The 26,920-nt window shown below is 52.3% G+C and overlaps 1 protein-coding gene across 5 annotated transcripts in view; it reads right to left on the reverse strand.

The window, feature by feature from the left end:
- LOC121444622 (putative sodium-coupled neutral amino acid transporter 10) overlaps window positions 1-26,920 on the reverse strand; it is a 55,139-nt gene that overhangs the window by 1,616 nt on the left and 26,603 nt on the right. For 2 of the 5 annotated variants that reach the window (XM_041646502.1, XM_041646507.1), the window contains 6 exons: window positions 10,302-10,458; window positions 5,361-5,528; window positions 4,704-5,177; window positions 4,034-4,138; window positions 2,996-3,019; window positions 300-476 (listed from right to left, as the gene is read on the reverse strand). In XM_041646502.1, the coding sequence (XP_041502436.1) occupies window positions 300-476; window positions 2,996-3,019; window positions 4,034-4,138; window positions 4,704-5,177; window positions 5,361-5,528; window positions 10,302-10,458 (1,105 nt within the window). The remainder of the gene's footprint in view (window positions 1-299; window positions 477-2,995; window positions 3,020-4,033; window positions 4,139-4,703; window positions 5,178-5,360; window positions 5,529-10,301; window positions 10,459-26,920) is intronic. The other 3 variants (XM_041646503.1, XM_041646505.1, XM_041646504.1) reach the window with 3 other exon arrangements.

The following is a 26,920-nucleotide window of genomic DNA, read 5'->3' on the forward strand; positions in this document are numbered from 1 at the left end:
AAGAATGCTCGCTGTTACTGCTGAAGACCAGAGCTGCATTCCAGCAGCTACTCAGGCAGCGCACAACTGCCTGTAACTCCACCTCGAGGTGATCTGACATCCTCTTCCAGCCTACACACATCCATAATAAAATATGCAAATAAACTAAAATTAAATAGGTAAATGAATGGATGAATGGATAAATAAAAAGGATCACTCATCAAAACCAAAATCCTCCTCCCACACTTCTGGCCACCCAGCCTGAGGTCCAGCCCCAGACCTGGCCTGGCTGGCTGTCTGCTCCCCAGGGTTCTACCTACCAGGCTTAGCCTTGTCCTCTTCATCCTCCTGTCGCTGCTGGCGGATTTCCTTGTGCTGCTCCTCGATCACAGCCAGCAGCTTTTCCTGCTGGTCCAGGAGGCGTTTCTGCTGTACCTGCTGCTCTTTGATCACCTGCAGCAGCACGGCGTGGTCCAGCATCTCGGCCCTGCCAGCTTCTGGTGGGGACACACGCAGTCAGATGCACTCTCGGTACCATTGCCAGAACCCATGGGACTGATGGCCCCGCCACGCCCATCTGTCTGCATCACCTCAGTCCCACTGGCACCAGGCACAGAGTTAAGTGAGGCTGGAGGGAGAAGCCCTAGCCAGGGTGGGCCTCCAGGACAGCCTCCTCAGCAACAGGGCTGCCTGCTTTTACCCTCACCCTCAGAGCAGAGGCACGGGCGGATCCAAGCCCCCCGCCTGGCTGCTGACGAAACTGAAGAGGGAAAGGACTAGGAAGTTACAGGTTCCCCGAGCTGGCCAGTCTCCTCCTGCCTCACAGCTGTTCCAGGACTAGCACAAGAGAAAGGAAAACCTAAAAACTATTTAAAAAGTTTTAATATTTTAAGATTTCTTTCAAGATGAGGAGAATCTTAAAAACAAAGGAAGTCTTCAGGTGGTGCATGAGAACCTGCCACTGTGGCCCAGACATGGGGGAGGGGTTCCTCAGGAAGGAGGGGAACGCCATCTTATTAAGGGGGGTGAGCGGGGGGGGGGGTCTTCCTAGACACATTTGCTGTGTCCCACCCATGCGACACTGGCGGTGTGGCCCAGTCTCATCCCTGCTTTTGGAGGCCTCCTACAATACGGCAGAGCTGGCTGGTCTTTTCCTACAAGCACTTCCGCACTGGCCAGTTCTCCACAGCAGGCAGCCAGGGCAGGTCAGCTCCACAAGTCACACGTTTTAAACCAGTCATCGTGAGAAGACGCTGGGTGAAGGAGTGGGTGTCAGAGCCTAGGGACGTCTTGTGCAGAGGTGGGCTGTGCAGAGGTGGGCTGTGCAGAGGTGGGCTGTGCAGAGGTGGGCTGTGCAGAGGTGGGCTGTGCAGAGGTGGGCTGTGCAGAGGTGGGCTGTGCAGAGGTGGGCTGTGCAGAGGTGGGCTGTGCAGAGGTGGGCTGTGCAGAGGTGGGCTGTGCAGAGGTGGGCTGTGCAGAGGTGGGCTGTGCAGAGGTGGGCTGTGCAGAGGTGGGCTGTGCAGAGGTGGGCTGTGCAGAGGTGGGCTGTGCAGAGGTGGGTTGTGCAGAGGTGGGCTGTGCAGAGGTGGGCTGTGCAGAGGTTGGTTGGAGCCTGCCTGTAATCCTAGACAGGAGCACAGGCAAGCAGATCTCTGTGAGTCTGAGGCCTGCCAGGGCTATATAGCTCTCAGACGCAGGGCACACACTCACAAGTTAACTCTCTGAAGCAGGTCATGGTTAGTGACATCCAGGGGCAGTGATAAACTCCCATGAACACCCTAGGTCTCCTCAAACCCCTCAGTGGCCAATACAAGGAAAGAAAGACAAGTTGGAGGCCAGGTAGTGGTGGCATAGGCCTTTGATCCCAGCACTCAGGAGGCAGAGGCAAGTGGATCTCTGTGAGTTCGAGACCAGCCTGGTCTACAAGAGCTAGTTCCAGGACAGGCTCCAGAGCTACAGAGAAACCTCAGGAAAAAAAAGAAAAGAAAAGAAAAGAAAGAAAAACAAATTGGACAGCGGAGAGGATCCTGGGGCCCACCACGAAGAGAACAGACCTTAGATTCAGACACTGGCTTGGGAAGGAAAGGCCTCATAACACAGGGCTCCTTTTTCTCCCTTCCCATAGAAAGTTCAAAACGTCTCTCCAACAGGCTACACGGCACCAGACTGCATGATCATATAACCAGCAGTTGTACGGAGACAAAGCTACACGTGTTGGTGGCGCTTCCACACCGTGAAGAGCAAGGTTCTGTTTGTTTGTTTTTTTTTTGTTGTTTTTCGAGACAGGGTTTCTCTGTGGTTTTGGTTCCTGTCCTGGCACTAGCTCTTGTAGACCAGGCTGGTCTCGAACTCACAAAGATCCGCCTGCCTCTGCCTCCCGAGTGCTGGGATTAAAGGCGTGCGCCACCACCGCCCGGCCAAGAGCAAGGTTCTGAAAGAGCAACCCAGAGCTTAGTGCTCTGAGTGGACTAGCCGAGTTGGTTCTAGCAGAGAAAGGAAGGAGCCATGTCCAGCTGGAAGCCCCATGTGGCAAATGCAGACAGCATGGTGACTGGCTTTTCCCAGCCAGAACCTACCAGGACAAGGTGCACAGATGGGATGAAGATCCCACACCAGACACAGTGGGATTTATGGGTGCAAGCCACACACGGCATCAGCAGGTAGATGCAGCCCACCCTGTCTCGCCACTCAGCTGTCCTCTGGGGCCACAGGCTGAGAAGAACTGAAGTTGAAAGGAAGAGGGAGCTGGAGTGTCAGCGACGCCACCTGGGGGTGCACTGTACCTGGAGGGCTGTGCTGCACCTGGAAGGGCACGCTGCACCTGGAGGGTTGTGCTGCACCCGGAGGGGGGCACTGCACCTGGAGGGGTATGCTGCATCTAGAGGGGTGCTGCTCCTTGGGCCGGACACACATTCACGCAGGGCCCTCACAGGTGTAGGATGCTACCCAGGTGCCGTCCCCACACTGTCAGAGCCTCCACACACATGCTTCTTTACAACACAGTCCTGAGCCGTACCTGCTACTAGCTTTTTAATCTCAGCTGTCCGTCCCATTGAGAGCATATGAAAGAGAGGCACAATAGGGAATAATGAAAAGTCAGAAAGAAAAAAACAGAGAATCAAACATGTTCAAGTGACAGATTACAGAACTGGAACCAGCAAATATAGTCGGACTAAAACCAGAGAGGAAAACAGCAAGCATGGGGAGTTTCCCAAGCAATCTGGGAGCTGCAGCCAGGCAAAAGGAACCAGAAGCTCCATCTTCCAGGCTTCACTGAGACATCAGCCTGGAGCAGCCGCTCAAGTCTGACCTTCAGGGCTGAGTGAGAAGCAAACCCTGGATCTTTTCACACCACTGCGAGGTGAACCATGAACACGTAAGGAAGGCCCGGATCAGACGGCCTGGGTAGTCCTGGGAGTTCGATCCAGGAGAGCCAAGCAGTCCACTGCCTGCTCCTTACAACAGACCAGGGGTGAGACTTCAGGTGGGCTTTGTGAAAACAACTGGACAGGTGGTCACTGCAGGGCTTCTGGGCATGACCACCACCTTCCCCATACATAAAATACTATAGGATCAACCATAAAGATTCAAAATGGACATGAAGTCCGTGAACTCAGGGCAAGTCAGCCATAGCAAACTCCGTGTGCCAGGGCAGGCCTTCGCTTCAGGTGTGGCAAGGACTCAGGCCATGCTGCTGACCACCAACGCCACGCCAGCCCCACCTAAGGCACAGCTTTCAGATGAGCCTTCACACCCGGTGCTGTCTTTACACACGAGTGGGGTAAACAGCAGCACGCGTGCTTTAAGATGGAGTGAAAATGGAGATTAGAAGCCATGTAACTATGTGACACTTTTCTTTAAAGGGAAAATGGGGAGATAAAAATAGTCCCGACAGGTGTGGAGGAAAGCCACTGGCAGGAAATAGCAGGGTTCACTGGCGTGCGTCCTTAGCATAGAAACCAAGGGACAGAAACCATGGAGTAGGAGAGATCCAGGAGCGCCACCCCACCCAACCTCACTCTGGGGCTCCTTCCGAGGGGCGGTGCAGACTCACCTTCTAGCTTGCTCCCCGCCTGGTCTCCACCTGGTTGCTCAGCCTCTTTCTGCTCCCTCTCCTCTGCAGCCTCTGGCCTTTGTGCAGGGAGGTCCGCCTTCCCACCTGCACACAGGGAGACTCAGCTGGTTTGTTGAAAAGTCAAAAAGTCAGGGGTGGGGTGAGGGGCTGGCAGATGTTTCCGAAAACGACTCCATAGCTAGCCCCCCCAACACAGTTTATATTCAACCTGATGATTACCAGGAAAGTAATAAAAAAATATTTAACAATCTCACAGGCTGATGGCAGCGAGCCAATGTTAACCACCTAAGCCAATTAAAATGCAAGCACCGTCCTAACCAGCTCTTAGACGGGCACTTAACAATGTGTTACCTGTCAAGCGTTCCTGCACTGTCCCCCGTGTGCGCCCAGACACGCGAGAACAGCATGGCACCTGACATTTAGTGGTCTGGCAAACAACCGCGTGACAGATATTACAGGAGCTGTCAAGGCACCAGGCTCTTCTCCACTCCACCAGCTGCTGAAGGGGCTGCGACATTCACATGCTAATCTTGTGAATGAGAGAGCCTGGACTGAGGACTGAGAGGGACTAACCGGGACTAACCGGTTCCTGTGGCAGCAACCACAGGAGCTGCCCCCCCCCTCCCCCCCCAGAGAGGCAGACACTCACCAAGGTTGCTCTCGGTGTCGCTCTCTGCGGGCTTCTCTTGGACCCCTTCAGCCTTCTGGGCAGCCTCTTCACCGCCCTCACCTGCCACCACAGCATTCTGTTCCACAGAGAGCCTGGACTGGGGCACTGGATGCAGATCCCTAGTGTCTGGTCTGGAATCTTCCTTCCTGGGCTGGACAGGTGGCTGACCATTTGCTTCTGGAACCTTTTGGGGATGCTCGGCTTCCACCACTGCCGGGGCTTGCTCTAGTCTCTTCCCTTCCTCTGCCCTCTCAGGCTCCTGCTCCTCCCTCTCTGACCCAGGTGGAGGTGGTGCCACCTGGCCCCTGGCCCCGGGGTCCCCTTCATCTGTGAGCTTGGGAGGTGGCTTTTTCTCCTCTGGCCCTTCTTGGTCTTGCCCTTCATCCACCACCACCTTGTCATGAGGGATGGGAGGCTCATGGCGGTGGGCCTCGCCCACAGGGACAGCAATACCTGGAAGGACACAGGACAGGCTGGAGTCATACTGGAGAGAGACCCCACTTCACCTCCACAGCTCTGAGGACTGGCAAACCTGGAACATCAACTTTACAAGAGGAGCAGCAGCGGTAGTCCAGGCCTCTCGCGAGGCTGCTGAAGCCTTTCTCTGTCAGGGCGGCTGATGCTTTAGTCACTCACCTTGGCCAGGCCGATCCAGCTGTGCAGCTTCCTGCTTCTCCTTATGGGCCTCCCCTGCAGGCACATCCACGGGACCCTTAATCTGGGCCTGCTCCAGTACCTCTTTGTCCTCTTTGTCCTCGGGCGGCTTTGGCTTCTCTTCAGCGACCACGACAACCGGATCCTGGACTGCAAGCAAAGCACAGTGAGCCGCCAGCAGCCAGAACAGACTGGGTGGTTCTCCTAAGATCAGGACCACATATCAAAGCCAAATGGCAGAGTGGAGGTGGGTTTCTTCCTCTTCGGTCATTATTATCAGCTAAGCAGCAAAGAAAATATTTTTTCATTCATAGTAAAAAAAAAAAAAAAAAGGTCAAAATTCAACTTCTATCTATAGGCAGATGGCCACTCTATGTAATACGTGTCCACAACCACCAGGTGGCAGCATGAGCACACAGCCAGGCAATGTCCCTAGGGTCTCCCAGCAGGCACCAACTGCCTGCCCTAAGGCCTAGACTGAGGCCTTTAAGGAAAAGAGGACACTGGCTATGGTTGGGCAGGCCTGTCAACCTCTTGCTGTTGGTGAGGAAATTCACACCCCAGGGTGAGAACAAAAGGAGAGGCTGTCAAAGCCGCCCTTCCCATGCCCACAAATGCATGAACTCACGCCCCACCAGGAGCAGTAGTCACAGGACTGGAGAAGCCGTTTCGTTGAGAAGACTAGTTTTGAGAGCTGGGGATCTAGTTCAGCTGGTAGCATGCACAGACCCCAGTCAATCCCAGCACGGCATAAACTAGCATCACCCCAGTACTCGGGAACATTATAGATTCAAGGTCATCCTCAGCTACAGAGAGTTTGAGGCCAGCCTGGGTTACCTGAGATCCTATCTCAAAACAATAACAACAAAACAAGATGGCAGTGGTGGTGCATACCTTTAATCCCAGCAATTGAGAGGCAGAGGCAAGTGGATCTCTGTGAGTTCAAGACCAGCCTGGTCTACAGAGTGAGTTATAGGACAGCTAGTGCTACACAGAGTAACCCTGTCTTGAAAAACAACCAAAAAGGAACATACGCTGTTTAGCACACCCAGCTCCCAACAGCATTTGCATGCAGTTCTATGGTTCTGCATCCCCCAGCTCTGTCAGTCCGGCCACACAGAGCCAGTTACACCAGGACAGCTTTCCTCATTGTCCTCCTCCAAGGGAGGTGATCCTACCACATCCGCTACTCTGAGGGGCCATCATGTGAACCCCCTGCACCCCCACTAAAGAATCCCTTGGATTCCTGGCCCTAGGACACTTTGCCTTTCCAGCATGGAGTCTAAGAGGCACAGAGATTGTTTTGGGCCTCTGAGAAGAGATGATTCTGGGTTTTTGTTATTCATTTTTGGTTTATCAAAACAGAGTTTCTCTGTGTAGCCCTAACTGTCTTAGAACTCGCTCTGTAGACCAGGCTGGCCTCCAACCCAGAGATCCACCTGCCCAGCCTTCCAAATGCTGGGATTGAAGGTGTGTGCCACACCACCACCTGGCAAGCAGCACCTTACGTAATAGGCAAGGAACTCACTTGTTCCGGGGCACAGCCTGGGCTCCCCTGCACTGCCCAGGGGTGCAGGCAGATGGAGCACACCAGTCTTTATCACACAGTAACTCCCTGCACCTATCAATCAGGAGGGAGAAGGAGACAGACGCTCCCCTGACCAAAGCACAGTCTATTCTGAATGGTGTCTTTTTCATCTTCAGGTGAGGGGCAGCCAGCAGCTCATTGTGTGGAGCCCCGGGGAAGCACCACGTAGCAGCACAGGGTATGAGTGGCCATGCAGGCATGGAGCTGCCCTGAATGAAGCTCCTCTGGGAGGCCTTGCAGGAACCACACCCATCCGTATTCTAGGACAGGAACTGGACTGACAGAGACTGTGACCAACCAGATGCTAAAACACTGTGTCTCATGGATGTGCAAGAACAGCCCCACCTTTACTGGCTCAGCAATCCAGGGTTCTTGAAGAAGCAAGAGAAATGGCCCAACACTTTTCTGAAAGCCAGACTTCTCTGGGAAGCTACTGCTTTGTTCTTCAGACTTCAGTGAGAAAATGTCACTTGCTGAGGTCTGACTTCCGGGCTTAGCTGGATAGTTCCATACCTCACCTTTCCAAATATGTTCACACCATAAGCTCCTGGAGCTGAAGGGCTGGGTTGATGGCTGGGACCAGCACTGTGGAGCCCTGGCATCAGCAAGGAAGCCTCCCTTGTTCTTCATTCTTGGCTCTTCCTCAAACTGGCGTGGGTGGTGGGTGGCAGGGGAGCCAGTGAGGCACCTCTCGGGCAGCGCCACGGTCTCAGTGCACTTGGATCTGACCAGGCCAGCAGCTGCCCATGGGAACCCTTCTAATCTGGCAGGTCCTGTGAGTACCATCGCCTCAGGGGAAGTCAGTGGAAGGAGCCCACTGCTATCTCCTGGCACACCAGCAGAAAAGGGAACAAGAATAGAGTAAGAGCAAGGGTCACATGACACAAAGAACTTTTAAAACCTCATCAAGGCACAAGGCAGAGGTGACAGGAGCCCGTCAAGGGGTCAGCCAAGGAGAGACCATAGCAACAGGACTCTCCCAGACACTATCAAAGAGTTGCCAAGGCAGGCAAACACAGAAAGCATGGAAGGTCCCAGAAAGGGAATGATAGCAAGAAGACAGAGGAAAGGTCTACCCACTGGAGGATTCCTGAAGTCACCCCATGCTTGCACAGCATGTCCCCCTAACTTCTACTTTCGGCTAACCAGTGCTGCTCCCATGCTGGGGAGAAAGGGAACTGGGGTGCAGGCCTGAGTGTTGCTGCCCCACGGTACACACGGTGGGTGGGTGGGCAAGAAAGGGGACAACAGGATGCAGTGGCACCCAGAGAAGGAGCTGGGGCACCACAAAATCCAAATCCATCCCAGGACCGTCTAGGGAATCGTCAGGCACAGAGACAAATGCCCTAATTAGACTTTTTAAATGGATAATTGTCTCCTCGAGCTTTCAGATGGGCTCAGCCAGGCTCACCAAAGGCCCCAGGCTGCACCTGATGGTCACGTGTGCCCTGAGAGGGGACAGCACAGGCACAGCACATGCTGGGCTCTCTCTCACCAGAGCAAGCAGACTGTGACCCCATAACATCAAAGAGACCAGTAAACACGATGGTGCAGCTGACAGGAGAGCCAGAGAAGCCCCAGCCCTAGCCCTGCCAAATGAGGCACGCCCTCAGTGGAGAGGCTGGGTGGCTAGAAAACAGAGCTAGCTAAAAACAGACGGCGTGTGGTTCTGAGAGGAGCCGCGTGTGTTGTTATAGCCTTGTGAAGAAATGGAAACCAGATGTGGCCTTGGAGAGCACAGGTGAGCAGCGGCCCATGCGTGCTGTGGAGATGGGACACAGCTGCTGCACGGCGCGGCAGCCACAGGAGTCTGGGTGTGGACTGAAGAGAAACTCTCCACCACCCCAGTGGGGCACCACATTCGCCTTGGCTCTTCAGGACGCTACCCTCACCACCACACACCTCTTCCTCTCATGTTGCTGTTCCCATGCCAGCACCTGTTCTCTGCCCGGTGGCATGCACGGTGACATCAGGTCGGCTCTTCCAGAAGCACACGTCCATTAGCCAGGGAGGGCATGCACACGCACCTCCTTCCTCAAGCAGACTTCCTCCCAGTCCAGATTACCAAACCCACTGCCACACCGTGTAGCTTCTCAGCATTCCGTCTTCAACCTCTGAGAATCCCAGCTCTCCACCGGGGTCCTTCAGTGACCTTGTGTGTTTCTTTGCCTCTTGATTCACGGGATCTGGGACAGGAGGACTCTTCTCTGCCTTTGCCAATCCAAGAAGACAGAGAGAGCATCCACAGCTACTTCCCAGTCCAGGGCTGCACGAAGAGGGTAGCCCAGGAGAGCGCCTTGGGCAGCCAATAAGGCGACGGCAGAGAGGACAGAAATCCGAGGATCTCAGGAGCATCCAGCAAGTGCATCACATTGTCAGAGGACTCAACAGGACCTTCTCTTCTGCACACTACAGGCACTGTCTTCAGGACATACGACTAACCAGCACCCATACAACAGCCTCAACTTTGCCAGGAAGGATGGATCTTTCTCTACCCATGCCTCCCAAGAGCCAGAACTAGACAGGTGTTCCATAAATCTGGACCCAAACCTCACTGACCTTTAGTCTAATGTATGACACCCACCACTGCCAGAGACAGAAGCCCAAGATTACTGTTACCCAAGGCAATAGCCACCGCAATGCCCAGAGCTACTGCCACTCACAGCCACTAGGCAGGCAGGGGGCTCAGCCCAATGGCTAATGCTGGCCCTGTGTTACCTAGAAAGGCCTGGGGGCACCCCAAACAGACACACAGAAAGTGACACTCTGAAGTATACATTCTGTACCCCAGTGGCCACAGATGGGGGTGATGGAGCCTCACCAAGACTCGTGCTGAGGTAGCCTGCCACCGTGTGATGAACTCGTGATTCTGCCAAGACTGTAAATCATGAAACAGCAAAGAAGCTGAGATATACTACTAGCTGGTCCTGTCAAGGGCAACACTGGCTCAAACTTACAGCCTCAAAAAAAAAAAAAAAAGTGGGTAACACTCGTAAATCTACATACCTTTTAGTGTCCATGATGACCAGGTGCGGAGATCTGAACCCAAGCTGGCTCTGAGCCATCCCCATGTCACCTGCACAGAGGTGGCAGCACACTGGCCAGCTCCCGTGTCGAGAGCAAACCCTCATGGAATGGAATTAGTGGGGCCCAAGGCTAGAACCTCCCACTAGCTCCATCACTCACAGCACAGAGGTCACCAACAGGGAAAGCAAAATCCTCGAAGAGAAACTAAGGGGATTCTTGGAAAGCACCACCTACCCCCATCCTGAGTTCATGCCGTGGATACACACAGAGACAAGTTCAGGGGACATGGGTGGGGCCTGTGTGTGTACCTGACAGCCGAGCCGCGTCCACTTTCACCCCGCCCTCGGCATCTCCTCGCTGGCCACTTTGGGCTTGTTGGGTCAGGTCCAGAGGGGTTTCTTCGCTCACAGACAGGGTAGTGAGTGTGCTGACCACCAGGACGCCCAGGCCGACCCAGAGCACAACCTGGACCAGAAACCCCAAGACAGGGAGTCAGGACAGTCCCTGGACCACAGACCCCAAGACAGGGAGTCAGAACAGTCCCTGGACCACAGACCCCAAGACAGGGAGTCAGAACAGTCCCTGGACCACAGACCCCAAGACAGGGAGTCAGAACAGTCCCTGGACCACAGACCCCAAGACAGGGAGTCAGAACAGCCCCTGGACCAGAGACCCCAAGACAGGAGTCAGAACAGCCCCTGGACCAGAGACCCCAAGACAGGAGTCAGAACAGTCCCTGGACCAGAGACCCCCAAGACAGGAAGTTAGGACAGTCCCTGGACCACAGACCCCAAGACAGGGAGTCAGGACAGTCCCTGGACCAGAGACCCCCAAGACAGGGAGTCAGGACAGTCCCTGGACCAGAGACCCCCAAGACAGGGAGTCAGGACAGTCCCTGGACCAGAGACCCCAAGACAGGGAGTCAGAACAGTCCCTGGACCAGAGACCCCAAGACAGGGAGTCAGAACAGTCCCTGGACCACAGACCCCAAGACAGGGAGTCAGGACAGTCCCTGGACCAGAGACCCCAAGACAGGAAGTTAGGACAGTCCCTGGACCAGAGACCCCAAGACAGGGAGTCAGAACAGTCCCTGGACCAGAGACCCCCCAAGACAGGGAGTCAGGACAGTCCCTGGACCAGAGACCCCAAGACAGGAAGTTAGGACAGTCCCTGGACCACAGACCCCAAGACAGGGAGTCAGGACAGTCCCTGGACCAGAGACCCCCAAGACAGGGAGTCAGGACAGTCCCTGGACCAGAGACCCCCAAGACAGGGAGTCAGGACAGTCCCTGGACCAGAGACCCCAAGACAGGGAGTCAGAACAGTCCCTGGACCAGAGACCCCAAGACAGGGAGTCAGAACAGTCCCTGGACCACAGACCCCAAGACAGGGAGTCAGGACAGTCCCTGGACCAGAGACCCCAAGACAGGAAGTTAGGACAGTCCCTGGACCAGAGACCCCAAGACAGGGAGTCAGAACAGTCCCTGGACCAGAGACCCCCCAAGACAGGGAGTCAGGACAGTCCCTGGACCAGAGACCCCAAGACAGGAAGTTAGGACAGTCCCTGGACCACAGACCCCAAGACAGGGAGTCAGGACAGTCCCTGGACCAGAGACCCCCAAGACAGGGAGTCAGGACAGTCCCTGGACCAGAGACCCCCAAGACAGGGAGTCAGGACAGTCCCTGGACCAGAGACCCCCAAGACAGGGAGTCAGGACAGTCCCTGGACCAGAGACCCCAAGACAGGGAGTCAGAACAGTCCCTGGACCAGAGACCCCAAGACAGGGAGTCAGAACAGTCCCTGGACCACAGACCCCAAGACAGGGAGTCAGGACAGTCCCTGGACCAGAGACTCCAAGACAGGAAGTTAGGACAGTCCCTGGACCAGAGACCCCAAGACAGGGAGTCAGAACAGTCCCTGGACCAGAGACCCCCCAAGACAGGGAGTCAGGACAGTCCCTGGACCAGAGACCCCAAGACAGGAAGTTAGGACAGTCCCTGGACCACAGACCCCAAGACAGGGAGTCAGGACAGTCCCTGGACCAGAGACCCCCAAGACAGGGAGTCAGGACAGTCCCTGGACCCAGCTGGAAGCTGGGGAGGCTGAAGCTTCCTAGAGGAGTGGGGCTCTCTTTTCATTTTCCTGACACAGGGTTTGCTACACACTCCAGGCTGGCGTCAAACTGCACAGCGCTGTGCAGGGAATCTGGGTTACACAGACTGCACATCCAGCCATCATGTTACCCACAGCAGTGACAATAACAGCTGGACACGTGAGCTGGCGAGGGGGGTACCCTACCGGACCAAACACTAAGACAACTTCACCTCTCACCCGAGGTGGGGTGATCATGTTGCTCGCTTTCCTAGGGCCTTTTCCTCCTGACGGGCCTACAATCGATGGATTCTGCCGCACTGCAGACCCTCGTCATGCCCCAGGCGCCACCTAAGCCCCTCTCCACTAGGCATCTGGGATGACCCCAGTGCAGCTGCTGCTATTTCTGACTTGGCCTGGCCTCCTCAAGATTCCTGAGAGGCACTGGTTCCTGGTTCCACAATTCTGTGAGAGGAAATAGCGAGGTGGCCTCATGCCTAGTCAGGACCTTTACTGGTTCCCTGCTTTGATATCTAAGAGTCAAAACTCAAAAATGGCTTCTGACTTGTAAAGATTTATTTGTACATACATGTGTGAGTGCCTACACATGTGTGTGTGTGTGGCACATGCATGCCTGGTACCTGCAGAAGACAAAAGGTGCCAGGTAGCTCTGGACTCAAGTTATAAGCAATCGTGAGCCCCCAGGGAATGGAGCCTGGGTCTTCTCTAAGAGCAGCGGCATTCCTAACCACTGAGCCATCTCTGGCCTACTCTTTAAAGTAAATCAATAAAATCAGCACCAAAGAAGCCAGGCGGTGGTGGAGCACGCCTTTAATCCCCTGGAGGCAGAGGCAGACACCTCAGCAGGCCAGAGCCTGGTGTGCCTCCTAGATGTGTGGGGCTCTTTAGGAAGCCCTGACCTTTCTGTCAGGAACCATGTGGGGATGCTATCTTACCTGTGTCCTCTTAAGTCAGCACTATGTCCTACAGTACCTGGGTTCAGGGCCCCTGGCCCCCATCACACCCTAAACTCCTTGCTTAAGCTCTGTGCAGCCCCCGCTTCCTGAGATTCAGCATCCTAATCCTTCTCACAAAGAAGGAAAGACTCAGGGAACAATGCTTATGGGGATGGCTAATCTCAGCACACTAAAACAGGTCCGGCCACAGCCTCCACAGGCATCTGCTCCCTAAGGAGCCGGTGGCAAAAGCTTGCACAACTGAGGGTGGCTGGCGCTGAGGCTGTCATCAGAGCCCTGATGACCCGGCTGTGCCCCCATGGGCTGTCCTGTATCGAGGCTACCCTCGTTTTCAAGGCTCCGGTCCCCTAGCACCGCCACGGCAGGGAACAGAAACCAGGCTCTGGACACAGAGGCCAGGACCTGGATGGAAGTTAAATCAACCACTGAAGGAGTCTAGAGAAGCTTCCTTCCCATCACGGTCTACGGGCCTGGAAAGCCCTTCTCCATATGGGCACGAACTCTTGCAGGAACCAGAGCCAGCCTCCCAGGTCACTTTCTAACCCAGCTCAATGCATTCCATGTTTCTTCCAGCAGAAATGACTTTTCGCTGAAGCCACAAGAAAAGTCGCGTCTCCCCAGATGCACTTCCCACCAAGCAGTGGGCAAGGCAAGACCTTGAGGCGTAGCGTGGGCTGGAAGACAACAGACTGCTGCTGCATCCTGGGTCAGAGATCCCTGACGGGAACAGAGCCCAGGGGACTCTGGTAGGCCCTGGTGCTCTGCCCCTACGGACCCAGTGAAGTAGGCTCTCCTAAATGCTCTGAACCAAAGAGAAAAGCACCTGCTGGTCATGTTATGTCGGTTGTTTTCAATGGGGATTATCATTTACCAGCTCCACGGAGACCGACGAGGAAAGAAAACATTTCCTCCGTGACTTTGAATGATTTATTTCAACCTTCAGCTTTTTGAGCTTAACCAAAAAGAAGAAAATTAAATCACCCAGAAATAAGAAACGTTAACTCTGCAGATGCTGGGAGACAGCTTCCTGGAAAACTCCATCAAAGGCCCAGTGTGGTAGGGCAGAGGCAGGGGGATCTCTGTGAGTTCAAGGCCAGCCTGGTCTACAGAGCAGTTCCAGGACAGCCAGGACTACACGAAGAAACTCTGTCTCGAGAACAAAATGAAAGATCCCCATTAGGATCTGCCTTGGAAAAGGAGTTCACAGTACAAAGTTCCCACGACCGAGTAGAGCTGACAAGAAGCCCCAGTCCCCACTTGCCCTCCACTTCCTGGGCACAGGTTGGCGAGCCAGCTCAGACCAGACAGGCACAGTGAGAGAGTAGCAAGTTCTGGTTAACTTACCCCGGGGCCGTACAGGAAAGGGCACTGTGCAGTATAGTCCAACCACAATCTAAGGAACCCAGAAAACAGACTCCGCTCCACCTCAACATACCCCCAGCTCCATTCTGAAAGCAGATGCTGGCTCCTGTAAGCCCAGAGCCAGCGGGATGCACATCAACTGTTTCTGGAGTCCAGGGAAACAGGCTCTGCATGCTGGACACCACACACGCCCCGTTGATGGTCTCCAGCCTCCCCTTGCTGGGCTTGTCCTCCTCCTGTTACACAAAGCTGCCAACTGCTGGCTCTGTGGGCAACTGCTGGCCAGGACTGCCTCACCACTGACAGTGAGACCCCAAGAGAGAGCTCTAGAGCTTGAGAGAGCCGAGGGAACAAGGCTAAAGACAGAGGCTGTCTTCTCACCCAGGGTGACAGCACCTATCAGCAAACACCTACGGGAGCTCTTGGCGACACTTCTGCCAGAGCCACAGCCAGAGCAGAACGTACCAAAGACAGCACTCAATGCCGCTGACACAGACACAAGGTGTCCCTTAGTGAACGCGGCCAAGCAGGAACTAACTTCCCGGGGCAGTGTGGGAGGCCAGGGGTCCAGATTCTCCTGAAGCCGTCCTAGGCTGAGGGTCGGTACCCCTCACTGCCGACCATGTACGATGAAGTCCTCTGGACTCCAGCCCTGTCTGCTAACAGCCTAGCAGCTGCAAGGAAGACTGAAAAGTCAGGGAGGGGATTCCATCCCAGGCAGCCGCAGGCTCAGGGAGAGACTGGCATGGCCTCAGAGCCAGGCTAGCTCCCGCTCTGCTACTGCTTCCTGCAGCGGAAGAGCCGCTTTGGAAGCGGGATCTCGGTCGATAAGCAGGATCCGGTGTGCCAGACATCTGATTTCAGAGCGCCCTGCTGACTGCAGTTCTGGCATCGATCCATCCTAATGTAGTCCAGAGCCGGCCAGCAGAAGAGACACAAATCCACCCCCTACCGTTCACTACTCAGGCTTGGGAAATAAGAGGTCTGACCAAGGCCGCGGTCCACAAACATCCTACAGCCCCTCCCCCCAGTTACCCGAAGCTGTGGCTCCACAAGGAGCCCTGACTCCTAACCCAGTAGAGCCCCAGAAGTGGACAGGCAGGGGACATACTTTTTCACTCAGGATAAAGAAGTTCAGAGACAGAACATACAGCCGAGACCAGGCTCCAGTCAACAGTGTGGGTGTCTATGCCCCCAGGATCAGGCAGCCTCACTCCGGCTGTGGGACAGAAGGCTAGCTCACTCTGGCTGTGGGACAGAAGGCTAGCTCACGGCTTTATGTGCAGTGTACACCACTCACACTCGCCCAAGGGGCCGCAGGCACCCACATGGTGTTCCTCTACGGGGCCTTCCCTGCTAGAGGAATCTACTCCTCTTGTAAGCTTCCCTGGGGCTCCAGCACCCTCTGCTGGTTTCATGACAGAAGAGGACAAGGCCACCCAGCCTCATTCAGGATTTGTTGTTGTCCCCACTGTCCTGCTCTCTGATTATTCTTACTTCCACCATCTTCACGCCAGCTGCCAGCAGACATGGACTCCTTTTCTGGCTCATTGTGAGGTCCCTAAGCAGAGAGCAAACCTGGACCATTCAAAAGCTCAGCTGAGCTGCGGAGCCGCTGGTCCAGTTTGTTCTTTCTGCAGGAGCAGCTAGAGTTCCCAGGACAGGGCCTGGCTCCCAGAAGGGTCTCAGACCCAGCCACACTCCCAGAGCGTGTTCCTCGCAGTATGGCAGCTACTACGTGCCCTAGCCGGCCTGTTTGAGAAGAGTATAGAGGTTGTGCGTGCGTTCATGGCAGAACTACCAGTATCTTCCTACCTCAGTCAGAAGATACTTCAAGCATTCTCAATCCTAAGAAACATAGTTACACAGGCACAGATCAAGCCTTGGCATGATGTAGTGTGTTTACAACTGTGGCACCTCAAGCTGTGGCCATGCTTGCTCATTCCTGTACATGAGCTCAAAAGGCCAGGCAACTGAGGCAGGCCCAGCTGGGTAAGGACAACACCACAGTGCCCGCTCCTGCCACAGGCACCATGACAACAGGCACACTCTGACAGAACGGACAAAAGAAATGGAAATGTAGGGACGGGAAAGAAGGAAGTGCACCAAGAGATCCAGGGGGGGCTCAATGAAGTGAGCAGGAAAAAATGACTGCAGGAAATCCACAACTTCCCTGCACACAAACAGCCAGTCAGCACGCCAACAAAACAGATCACACACAGAAGCCAAGTCCAGAAGACCTGAGCTGACAGCTGAGTCATCAAACCGCGGCCACCTGCTGCACAGGAAGCTGCGATGTGCAGGGCAGAAGAGCTGCCACACAGGCACACGCTCCTCAGCTCCTCCACAGAGTCAGGAATTCCAACGAGAACAAAAACAAAAGGGGACTGCCATCTCTTAGATTCGTGGATACAAAGATTCATTCATAAAAAAAAAAAATCCAACAGCATCCAGACCATTATTAACAAGAACAACGAGGAAAGAGGAGACCTTAGTGTTAAAGAGCCAGGCTTGGGGGCGACCACCTTTAACCCCAGCACTGAGGAGGCAGAGGTCAGCCTGGTCTACAGAGTGAGCTCCAGGCCAGTCAGGGCTATGCAGGAAAACTCTATCTCAAAACAGAGAGGAGGAGGCAGGGCTAGCCAACAAATGAGAGAGGGAAACGCAGGAAGCCGGCTAAGGATGTGGCTCAGTTTAGGAATCGAGTCCAGCACGCATGACGCCCTAGGCTCAGTCTCTAGCACCGTGTGAACCAGGCACGATGGTGCGCACCTGGGAGACCGAGGCAGGAAGAGCTGAAGCTCACGGTTATCTTTAGTTACACAGAAAGTTTGAGGCCAGCCTGCGGTATATAAGATCCTATCTCAAAACCCAGAATAGTAAAAATAAAATGCAGCAAGGTCTGTGATGCCACAGTGACAAAATCAACAGAGAAAGGGGAGTCCAACCAGCAAACTAAAGTCCCTACTAGGGCCAGAGAGAAGGCTGCTCTTCCAGAGGACCTGAATTCAATTCCCAGCACCCCAATGGCAGCTCACAACTGTCTGTAACTGTACTCCCAGGGGATATGGTATCCTCACACTGACATACGTGCAGGGGAAACAACAATGTCCCCACTAACCCCGCTCTCCAAGAATATATCAGATGACACAAAGTTCTCTCTGTGAGCGCCCATGTGGGTGCTGGGGACCAGGGAGCCAGTCTCAGGTCCACTGGAAGAGACCTTTTTTTTTTTTTAAACTCACTCTGTAGTTGTAGACTAGCCTCAAACTCAGATTTGCCTGCCTCTGCCTCCCAAATGCTGGGATTAAATTGTGTGCACCACTACCGCCCAACAAGAAATAAATACTCTTAAACACTGAACTACCTTCCCGCCCTGAGAAAGTCTTTCTTTAATTTTTATATTTTAAATTTTATGTATGAGGGCTTTGCCTTCACATATGTGCACCATGTGCATGCCCCATGCTCTGTGGGGTCGGAAGGTTACAGATGTTGTGAACCACCATGCAGGTGCTGCGTTCTCTGCAAAAGCCACAAACCTCTTCTGCTGGCCCGGCTCTTCAGCCCCTAGAAAGTCTTTCTAACTAGGACTCCCTCGCACCCCATTCTCCCCAGACCACATGATGGGGTTAAAAAAATCGAGGAAAACCATTTGCAGTCTGACAGGCAATGGGTTAATCTCCCTAAGCTCACTATCAAATTGCTACATCAAGCTACAACAGAAAAGCGGTGCCGTGCTGGTTTTCCCATTTAACTACAATGTTAGACGAAAATACTAAGGTCAGCCCGCTTGAAGACATGGGCAAACAACTCCAGGGAACACGGGTAAACATGCAAGGAGAGGCCAGACTTGCATCCAGGACACTCAGTCAGGAGTGCCAGACAACACAGTCTATAGTCTAGACTCCAGAGTGACTCACCAGGCTGGCACTGAGAACAGGGAGCGGGGGCTCCAGCAGCCGCAGCCTGAAGAAGGAAACAACCCCACATAAGTGTGCGGCCCTGTGTATGCCATTCTTCTGAGGTATGAGCCAGCAGCACGCAGAGCACATAGGGAACAGGGCAGCTACAAGATGAAAGCTAAGTGAGGGCCAAGAATCTGCAGCCAAGGTCCTAGCAAAGGGAGTACACCCAAGCCCTGTTTACCCCAGCTTCAACCTCCACCATGCTGTCATTGGGCACACCAGGGGCCACACCACTCAGAGCCTGCATGGTTTCTTCAACACAATGACTGAAAAATACCAACCATGCCAGCAGACAGGACTAAGGACCAGCAATGAAACATCAACTGGAACTGAGGGCAGCCGCTCCCAGATTTACAATGGGTTATGTTGTGATGAACCCAACATCACCTGAAACTACATAAAGCTGGAACAGCAGCTTACCTTGGGCTGACCACCTGCTTTCGGTTTCCTTCCTGTTGCTGTGATAAAAAGCCCTGACTAGAGCAGCTGAAGGGAGGGTTTATCCTGACTCACGCGTGGTTCTCGGGTATGGTCCACCATAACAAGGTGTGTAGCAGGAGCCTGAGGTAGCTGATCAACCCCATCCTGGGGCAGGGAGCACAGTGAGGACAGTGCTCTTGTTCAGTTCACTTCCTCCCTTCCATGCAGTCCAGTACCCAAGACCAGGATGGTCCTGGCCCACTACTGCAAGGAGACTGGGACTGAAGAGAGAGAATCCTTCACAAGCATGCAGATGCTAACCTAACCTAAGTAACCCACCATGCATGCAAGCGTGCGTGCGTTTGTGCATGAGAGAGTGAGAGAGAGGGGGGGGGGATTACAGATGCTGTCGAGTTGACAGCACTAACCTTCATGCCACCCTGGTCTCAAGAGTCACTGACTTCTCTGTTGTGGACCAGGAGGGAGCTGCAGCCACTGTTGCCCAATATTGTTGTGGGGTATTTGATCACACTGTGTGAGGATGGGGATGAAGGATGAAAAGAAAGAAAAGGGGAATACAGAAATGGTAGGATAAAAGGGTAGATGATTGAATCTACTAAAAGCAACTACCAGTTCAAATATTTTACATTGGTAATGGATTTCTGTATACTGGCACAAATTTAAGGTTATTCTTGTTATAACATACTGTATATATCTACTCCTCTTGAAGGCATTGTACATATGCAGCTCATTTAAAAATGAAATCTAAAGTTCTAGTCCTTGAAAGCTCATATTACAAACTGTTTGGGATAATTAGGAAATGAAGGTTAGGGGCTGGAGAGATGGCTCAGTGGTTAAGAGCACTGGCTGCTCTTCCAGGGGACCTGGGTTCAATTTCTAGCACCCACATGACAGCTCACAACTGTGTAATTACATTTCTGGGGATCTAACACCTTCACACCAATGGACACAGAATAAATTTAAATAAATTATTTTTAAAAAGGTTAGTAGTCATCTATGACACTCAAACCTGTAGTTATATTAGGTATGTGTTCAAGGTTAAACAGATATTTTTAGTTAGAGAGGTAATCTTCAAACGCTTCAGAGATCTACAGAATGTGGGTTTAAAATGTTTTAATAACATAAGGCTTTTCATGACAGTGAGATACATCTGCTCCTGGCAGCACCAATCTACTCCAGAGAAGATGATGGGCATCAGAGAACCTCCATATGGAGTTTGCTTTCAATATGGCAAAGCTAGCCACTGGGCAAGAAACCGTCCTTGCCTCAACTGCAAACTGGACAAGCAGTACAAAAGGAAGTTGACTGTCAAGCTTTGCCAAGATAGGGTAGGCCAGTCTTTCAAAATCCCTGCTTCACAGAAAAGTCTGTCAGATATCCTAGGCTTGTAGGCTGAAGATGGATGCCCCAACATTGCAGAGGAACCTTGGGTGACTGTCAGACAGCCAGCTGTCTCTGACATTTCTACAATTTTGGAAGTGGCCTGCTCTGTACTTCCTGTTTACTCAGGTAATATCATATCCTTCTCAGGTCTCTGATGGGGTTGAAGATGATATAGTTATAGTTTTACCATTTTCTTTGTTACCAACTTCAAAAAAGAAACTCACAAAAGAGATGTAAAATTTATAAAGGTTAACAGATATAAAAGCTTGTTTATATAAGAAAATGTTTCAAGACCTAAAGCATATTTTTAGGTTGGTGACACAAATTATGGTACGAAACTTTGGACTCACCAAGATAGGATATATAATAGAATACTTTCTCTGAATCTGCCACATACAAATGGACAGGACGTTGGGAATGTAATTCTTGCCTGATAATAGTTTTACTGTGTTAGAGTTAAGAGCTTTACTTTATATTTTAGATCAAAAGGGGGGAGTGGGGCAGTGGTGGTGCACACCTTTGATCTCAGCACTCGGGAGGCAGAGGCAGGTGAATCTCTGTGTTCGAGGCCAGTCTGGTCTACAGAGAGAATTCCAGGACAGGCTCCAAAACTATAGAGAAACCCTGTCTCGAGCGGGGGGTATTATTGTAGGATATGTGACCATGCTGCATAAAGATGTATCTCTGTCCTTCCTTGCCTTCTGGTTTGTTGACTAAAGAGCTGAACGGCCAATAGCTGGGCAGGAGAGGATGGGGAGACTTCTGGGGAGAGAGAAGAACTTGGGGGAAGAATCTGAGAGGTGGGGATTCACCATCCAGACATGGAGGAAGTGGGATGTACAGTATTCAGGAGAGATAATGAGCCACGTGGCAGAACAAAGATTAATATAAACGGGTTAAGTTAAATTCTAAGAGCTAGTTGGGAACAAGCCTAAGCTAAGGCCAAGCATTCATGCTTTCACACTTAATAAATAAGAAGTCTCTGTGTTGTCATTTGGGAGCTGGCAGTCCAAAGAAAGACTCCTCACACAATGCCACGAGGGTATTGCAGATCACTGGCTTCGGAAGAGCAAACTTCCAAGCACAGCTTCTGTTGAGTGTGTGACCTTCACACCACTGAAATCAAAAGGCTGTGTGGGCTGCTAGGAGAACCCATCCACAGCAGAAACAGTAACAGTGCGGGGGGTTGTGAGCGAGCTTAGCTGGTGAAGTGCTTGCTGCACAACCACGAGGGCCTGGGCTCTAACTCCAGCAGTGAGGTGAAGGCCGGAGACAACGGCACACACTTCCACCTCCAGAGACATATGGATCCCCGAAGCTCTCCGACCTGCCAGGATCCCCAAATCAGTGAGGGAACCTGTCTCAAAAATAAGGTGGAAGCAACTGAGGACGACGTCCAATGTCAGCCTTAGCCTCCACACACACACATGTACACACAGAGTGAACATGCACACACACACATGTACACAGAGTGAACATGCACACACACACACATGTACACAGAGTGAACATGCACACACACACATGTACACAGAGTGAACATGCACACACACATGTACACAGAGTGAAGATGCACACACATGTACACACAGAGTGAACATGCACACACACAGATGTACACAGAGTGAACATGCACACACACAGATGTACACACAGAGTGAACATGCACACACACATGTACACACAGAGTGAACATGCACACACACATGTACACACAGAGTGAACATGCACACACACACATGTACACACAGAGTGAACATGCACACACACACATGTACACAGAGTGAACATGCACACACACACAGATGTACACACAGTGTGAACATGCACACACATACACACTCGCAAGAGGGGAAATGGCTCAGTGGATAAAGCATGTGCTAGGTTTGGAAACTGTAAAAACTGAGCATGGTGGCATGCACTGCGATCCTGGGGCTCACTGATTGTCTGGTCTTCCCCAAACAGCAAAGTCCAGGTTCAGTAAGAGAAAAGGTAGAGGAAGATGGAGGAGAAGATGCCGGAAGTCAACCTTTGACCTGCATACACACTAGCAAACACAGCACACACATATGTATACACCCCCACCCCACCTCCCACACTGATGAATAATGACCTGGTGTGGCTGGAGCTGCCTTTGAGCCCAGCAATCAGGAGACAGAGGTGGTCTGGTCTACAGAGTAATGACAGAGAAACCCAATCCCAAAAGACAGAACAAAACAAAGAAAGCAAATGGAAATTCTAGCCTAAATCAGTGACCGCACCGGCAGTCAGCATCCCCGGCTCTGTAGGCAGCGGGCAGGGCACCAACATTCGCCCTCACCCGTCTGCCCCTGCACATCAGAGTATGAGGAGGAAGGAGACACAGAGGCCTATGCTGCTCTTCCTGCCACTGGGACAAGCACCGGATGAAACCCTTAATGACAGAAGATTCATCGAGGCTCTGGATGGAGGGTAGGCCAACACGGCAGAGGGCATGGTGGCAGGAGCGTGAGGCGACTGGGCACACTGTGTTAGCACCAGAGCAGAGAGATGAGGCCTGATGCTTAGCTCACTCATCTTCTCTCGTCCACCCCAGACTCCGTCGGCCCCAGACCCTGTCAGTCGCAGACCCCCGGCCCACAGACGGCAGGGAAGAGTGTGGCTCTTCGCACATCAGTTTTGCCACACCCAGGTTTGTCTCGTGGATGATTCTAGATCCTGTTGACAGTCACTTTAATCAGAGAAGGCTAAGCTGGGCAGAGCAGAAATAAGGTACCTACGACACCGCCTCAGAGGAAGGGTTCCCAGATGCAGGGATGCTTCACAGGCACCGCACAACTAATAACAGCTTCCGGCTGAAAGCAGAAACTGGAAGAGTTACAAGGAGAAATAAATCTACAATTAGGAATATTTTACATTTCTCATAACTGATAAGATTTTTTTCTTTTAGGAGACAGAGTTTCACTGTGTACCCCTGGCTGTCCTGGAACTCACTATATAGACTAGGCTGGCCTTGAACTCACAGAGATCAGCCTGCCTCTGCCTCTCAAGTGCTGGAATTAAAGGCATGCACCACCACCGCCCAGCTAAGATTTTTAAAATATCAGTACCAAAATGTCAAAACTGAAGACTTCAGTGTGTGACCTTAGGACTAAGCATCCACAGAGTAGGCCACATATCAGACCACAGAGCTCACTTCAACCCATGTAACGGGCTGAAACTCTCCAGCGTGCATTCTAAGAGGCCCTAAAAAAACCCCCAAATGTCTAGGACTTATTATGGTTTGTATTTGAAGTATCTCCGCAAAAGGTTCATGAGCCGAATGCTTGGTCTCTGATGGTGACCACGAAGGACAACAGGCTCACAAAGGCTTTCTGCCCCTATCAGGGGATGAGGCGATCCGCTGACAGACACTGGTGGCATTATGGAGGTGGTGGAAACACCAGGCGGTGGTGCCCCTGCCCCTCTATCTCGCTTGCCCTCTCTGCCTCCGGCACACCCTGCCATCACTGCAACAACTGTAACTCGTACCTAAAGATGAGGCCAAGGGCCACAGCCCAACTCCGAGACTGTGAGACAAAATATATCTCCCTCCTCCTAAGCTGCTCTCTGAGGCATCTGTCGCAATGATGAGAAGTCTAAGAGGCTGTGGGCAAGAGGAAATCAGCAGGAATCAGAAAACACTGTGAGGAGCCGAGAGCGGCTCAGCAGTTACAGCACACACTGCTCTCAGAGGCCTGAGTTCTGTCCCTAGCACCCACGACAGATAGCTCACAACAGCCTGTGACTCCAGCTCCAGGGGAAACAATGTCTCTGGCCTTTGTTCACCCTCGTACTCAACACACACACAAACCCACATATATGCACATAACTTAAAATAAAATAAATCTCTAAAAATACTGTAAGCTGAAGGATGAAGTCACATCTTCGATCTAGTCTTGATGCAACCCCAATAAAAATGTCAGCAATTATTCTGGAAGAACCAAAGGCCATTGCAGGAGCTGGCCAAGCATGCAAAGGAGCACAGATGAGAAGGAAGACCTTGAAGGGATGGGGTGGTATGCCTCCCACCACCAGCCATGGGGGGAGCACAAAGGCTCAGAACATGAAGCAGGCAGAACTGGTATGGGGGACCAGCATAGCAGTGAACACAGGCGTCCCCAAGAGTCTCAGACAACAGGGACTGAGAAGGACACAGCAGGGGACAGAGCGGATCAACTGGACAGCCACATGAGTCCTGCCTCACTTAAACTGATCCCAAGTGGGGTGAAAAATAAAAGCCACCAGAATAGATCTTTAGAATTTAAGGTAAGCAGATATTCCTACTTTTCTTAAATAGAACCAAAAAAGCACCAAAGGGGGAAAAAGTCAATAAACTGGGCCAAAGTAAAATTCACAACTTCTGTCACCAAAAGATGTCCAATGCCAGGTGAAGTAAACTAACCCTGTAACCCAGCACCCAGGCTACAAAATGAGATGGTGCCATCGAGATGACTCAGTAGGGGGGCTGGAGAGATGGCTCAGTGGTTAGAGCACTGGCTGTTATTCCAGAGGGCCCGGGGTTCAATTCCCAGCACCCACACAACAGCTCACAACTGCTTGGAACTCTAAGATCTGACACCCTCACACAGACATACATGCACACAAACCATCAATGCACATAAAATGAAAATAAATAAACTATATGTGTGTGTATAAGTTTTAAAAAAGCCCAGTAGTTTGGGGACACATGGGTTCAGTTCCCAACATCCTCATGGAGGCTCACAATTGTTTCTATCTCCAATTCCAGGGAATCTGACACCTTCTGGCTTCCATGTACACTAGGCACGCCCATACATACATATTAATCAATAATAAATTTTAAAAACTTAAATGGAGCCAGCAAGATGGCTCATCGCACAAAGGTGCAAAGCCTGACAACTGAGTTGAACTCTGACCCTCAGAGAGTGGAAGGAGACAAACAGCTCCACAAACCCTCCAGCCTCCCATGCGAGCACATGCACACTCAGGCAGACAAAATATGTAAATGGAATTAAGGGGGAAAATAGATGGTCTGTTTTTGTTTTTGAAGACAGGGTTTCTCTGTGTAACAGGTCTGGCTGTCCTGGAACTTGCTCTGTAGACCAGGCTGGCCTCGAACTCACTGAGATCCACTTTCATCTGCCTCCCGAATGCTGGGATTGACGGCGTGCGCCATCACCGGCAATTTCTAAAGGGGACAATGGTACGTGTGGAATCGGGGTCACTCTTAATGCTATAACTACAGGCACCACTTCTGGAACCCCAAACCACTGCAGAATCTACAAAAGCTAACTATGACACCACAGGACCCAGGTACCTTCTGGAAAGTACAGAGTGACAGAGCTGCTCACCCATGGCGCCCAAGGGAGCAGCCAAGCATCAGAGTCTGACTAGATATGACATGTCACATGACAGTGGGTGGGTGTGACAGCTTGCCTGTATCTGGAATCGACTGAAATTCAAATTGCTGTGCACTCCTGTGTAGGACTGTCTTAATCCGATTTGAAGCAGAAGACCCGCCCTAATCTGTGCCACACCCTCTGGTGGCCCTCACCCTGATGGCAAGTTCATCTTCCTTAGTGTTTAGGCTTCCATCGAAGACTGCAGACCAGCAGCAGCTCTCCCAGGACCCTCCAGGTCTCCAGCACCAGACTGGGACTGCAGAGACAGCCATCCTCGGGGACTGAACAACTACCAGGTTCCTGGCTCTCCCTGGATCGGCCACTGCTGGACTGACTACCCAGACACAGCTGTGGCCATTCCCATACGCTCCCTTCTCTAGACTATCATCCTACCAGAGGTTTCCAGGGGGTGAACACGGTGAGCGAGTGAGCAAGCCCAAGGCCTTCTGCAGTAGCTCTGACCACCACACAGCACAGGCACAAGATGCCACTTCCTCAGGCTGGAGCCTCCAGAAGAGACAACAGTCACCTGTGAGATGTGGGTGAGGTGACGAGAGGGGCTCACAGGGAGCTTTGGGGGAGGCAGGATATCCAGCTTGCCTGGATGGTTTTGGCTAGGGTTACACTGACCCTGCAAAGATATGTCAAGCTACATATAAGAACTATGCTTTTCTACACACATGTACATTTCTTCCGTGTTCGTATATGTGAGTCTTCTTCAACCACTCTCTACTTTACTGATGCAGGGTCTCTCTCACTGAGCCTGGAGCTCTCTGATCAACTACTCTAGTGCCTGGCGTGCTCCTGGGATACCGACTCTGCCTTCTGAGTGCTGGGATTGCAGCTGCCTGGCCCACCCAGATTTTACAGGGGTTCTGGGAATCTGAGCTCCAGGCCTCAGACTTGCACAGTGCTTTAACCGCTAAGCCACTGTCCAAGCCCACACCTTATTTCTTCCTTTTTTAATAAATAATTTGTCTTTATTTTATTTCTTTGGTACTTTTGCCTACATGCATGTCTATGTGAGCGTGTCGGTCCCTGGAACAGGAGTTACAAACAGGTGTGAACTGTCAAGTGGCACACACGTAAGCACTATGACTATGCACCAATAAGGAAACATTCAACACTCCCCTGAAAAGGAAGCAAAACACAGGCAGTACAAAGAGAAAAAACATATGCGGCATTTGTGTCCACAAAACAACATTTCCACTCATTCAGGGAAGCCAAAAGTGCAGAGGACAATGTAGACATGGTGACAGACACACTGTGGAACTGTGACCTCACCAGGCACAGGGCAAAAGGAGT

Source organism: Microtus oregoni, unplaced genomic scaffold (assembly GCF_018167655.1).
Source record: "Microtus oregoni isolate MIOR12 unplaced genomic scaffold, Mior012 000134F_ref0000037, whole genome shotgun sequence".
NCBI classification, from domain to species: Eukaryota; Metazoa; Chordata; class Mammalia; order Rodentia; family Cricetidae; genus Microtus; species Microtus oregoni.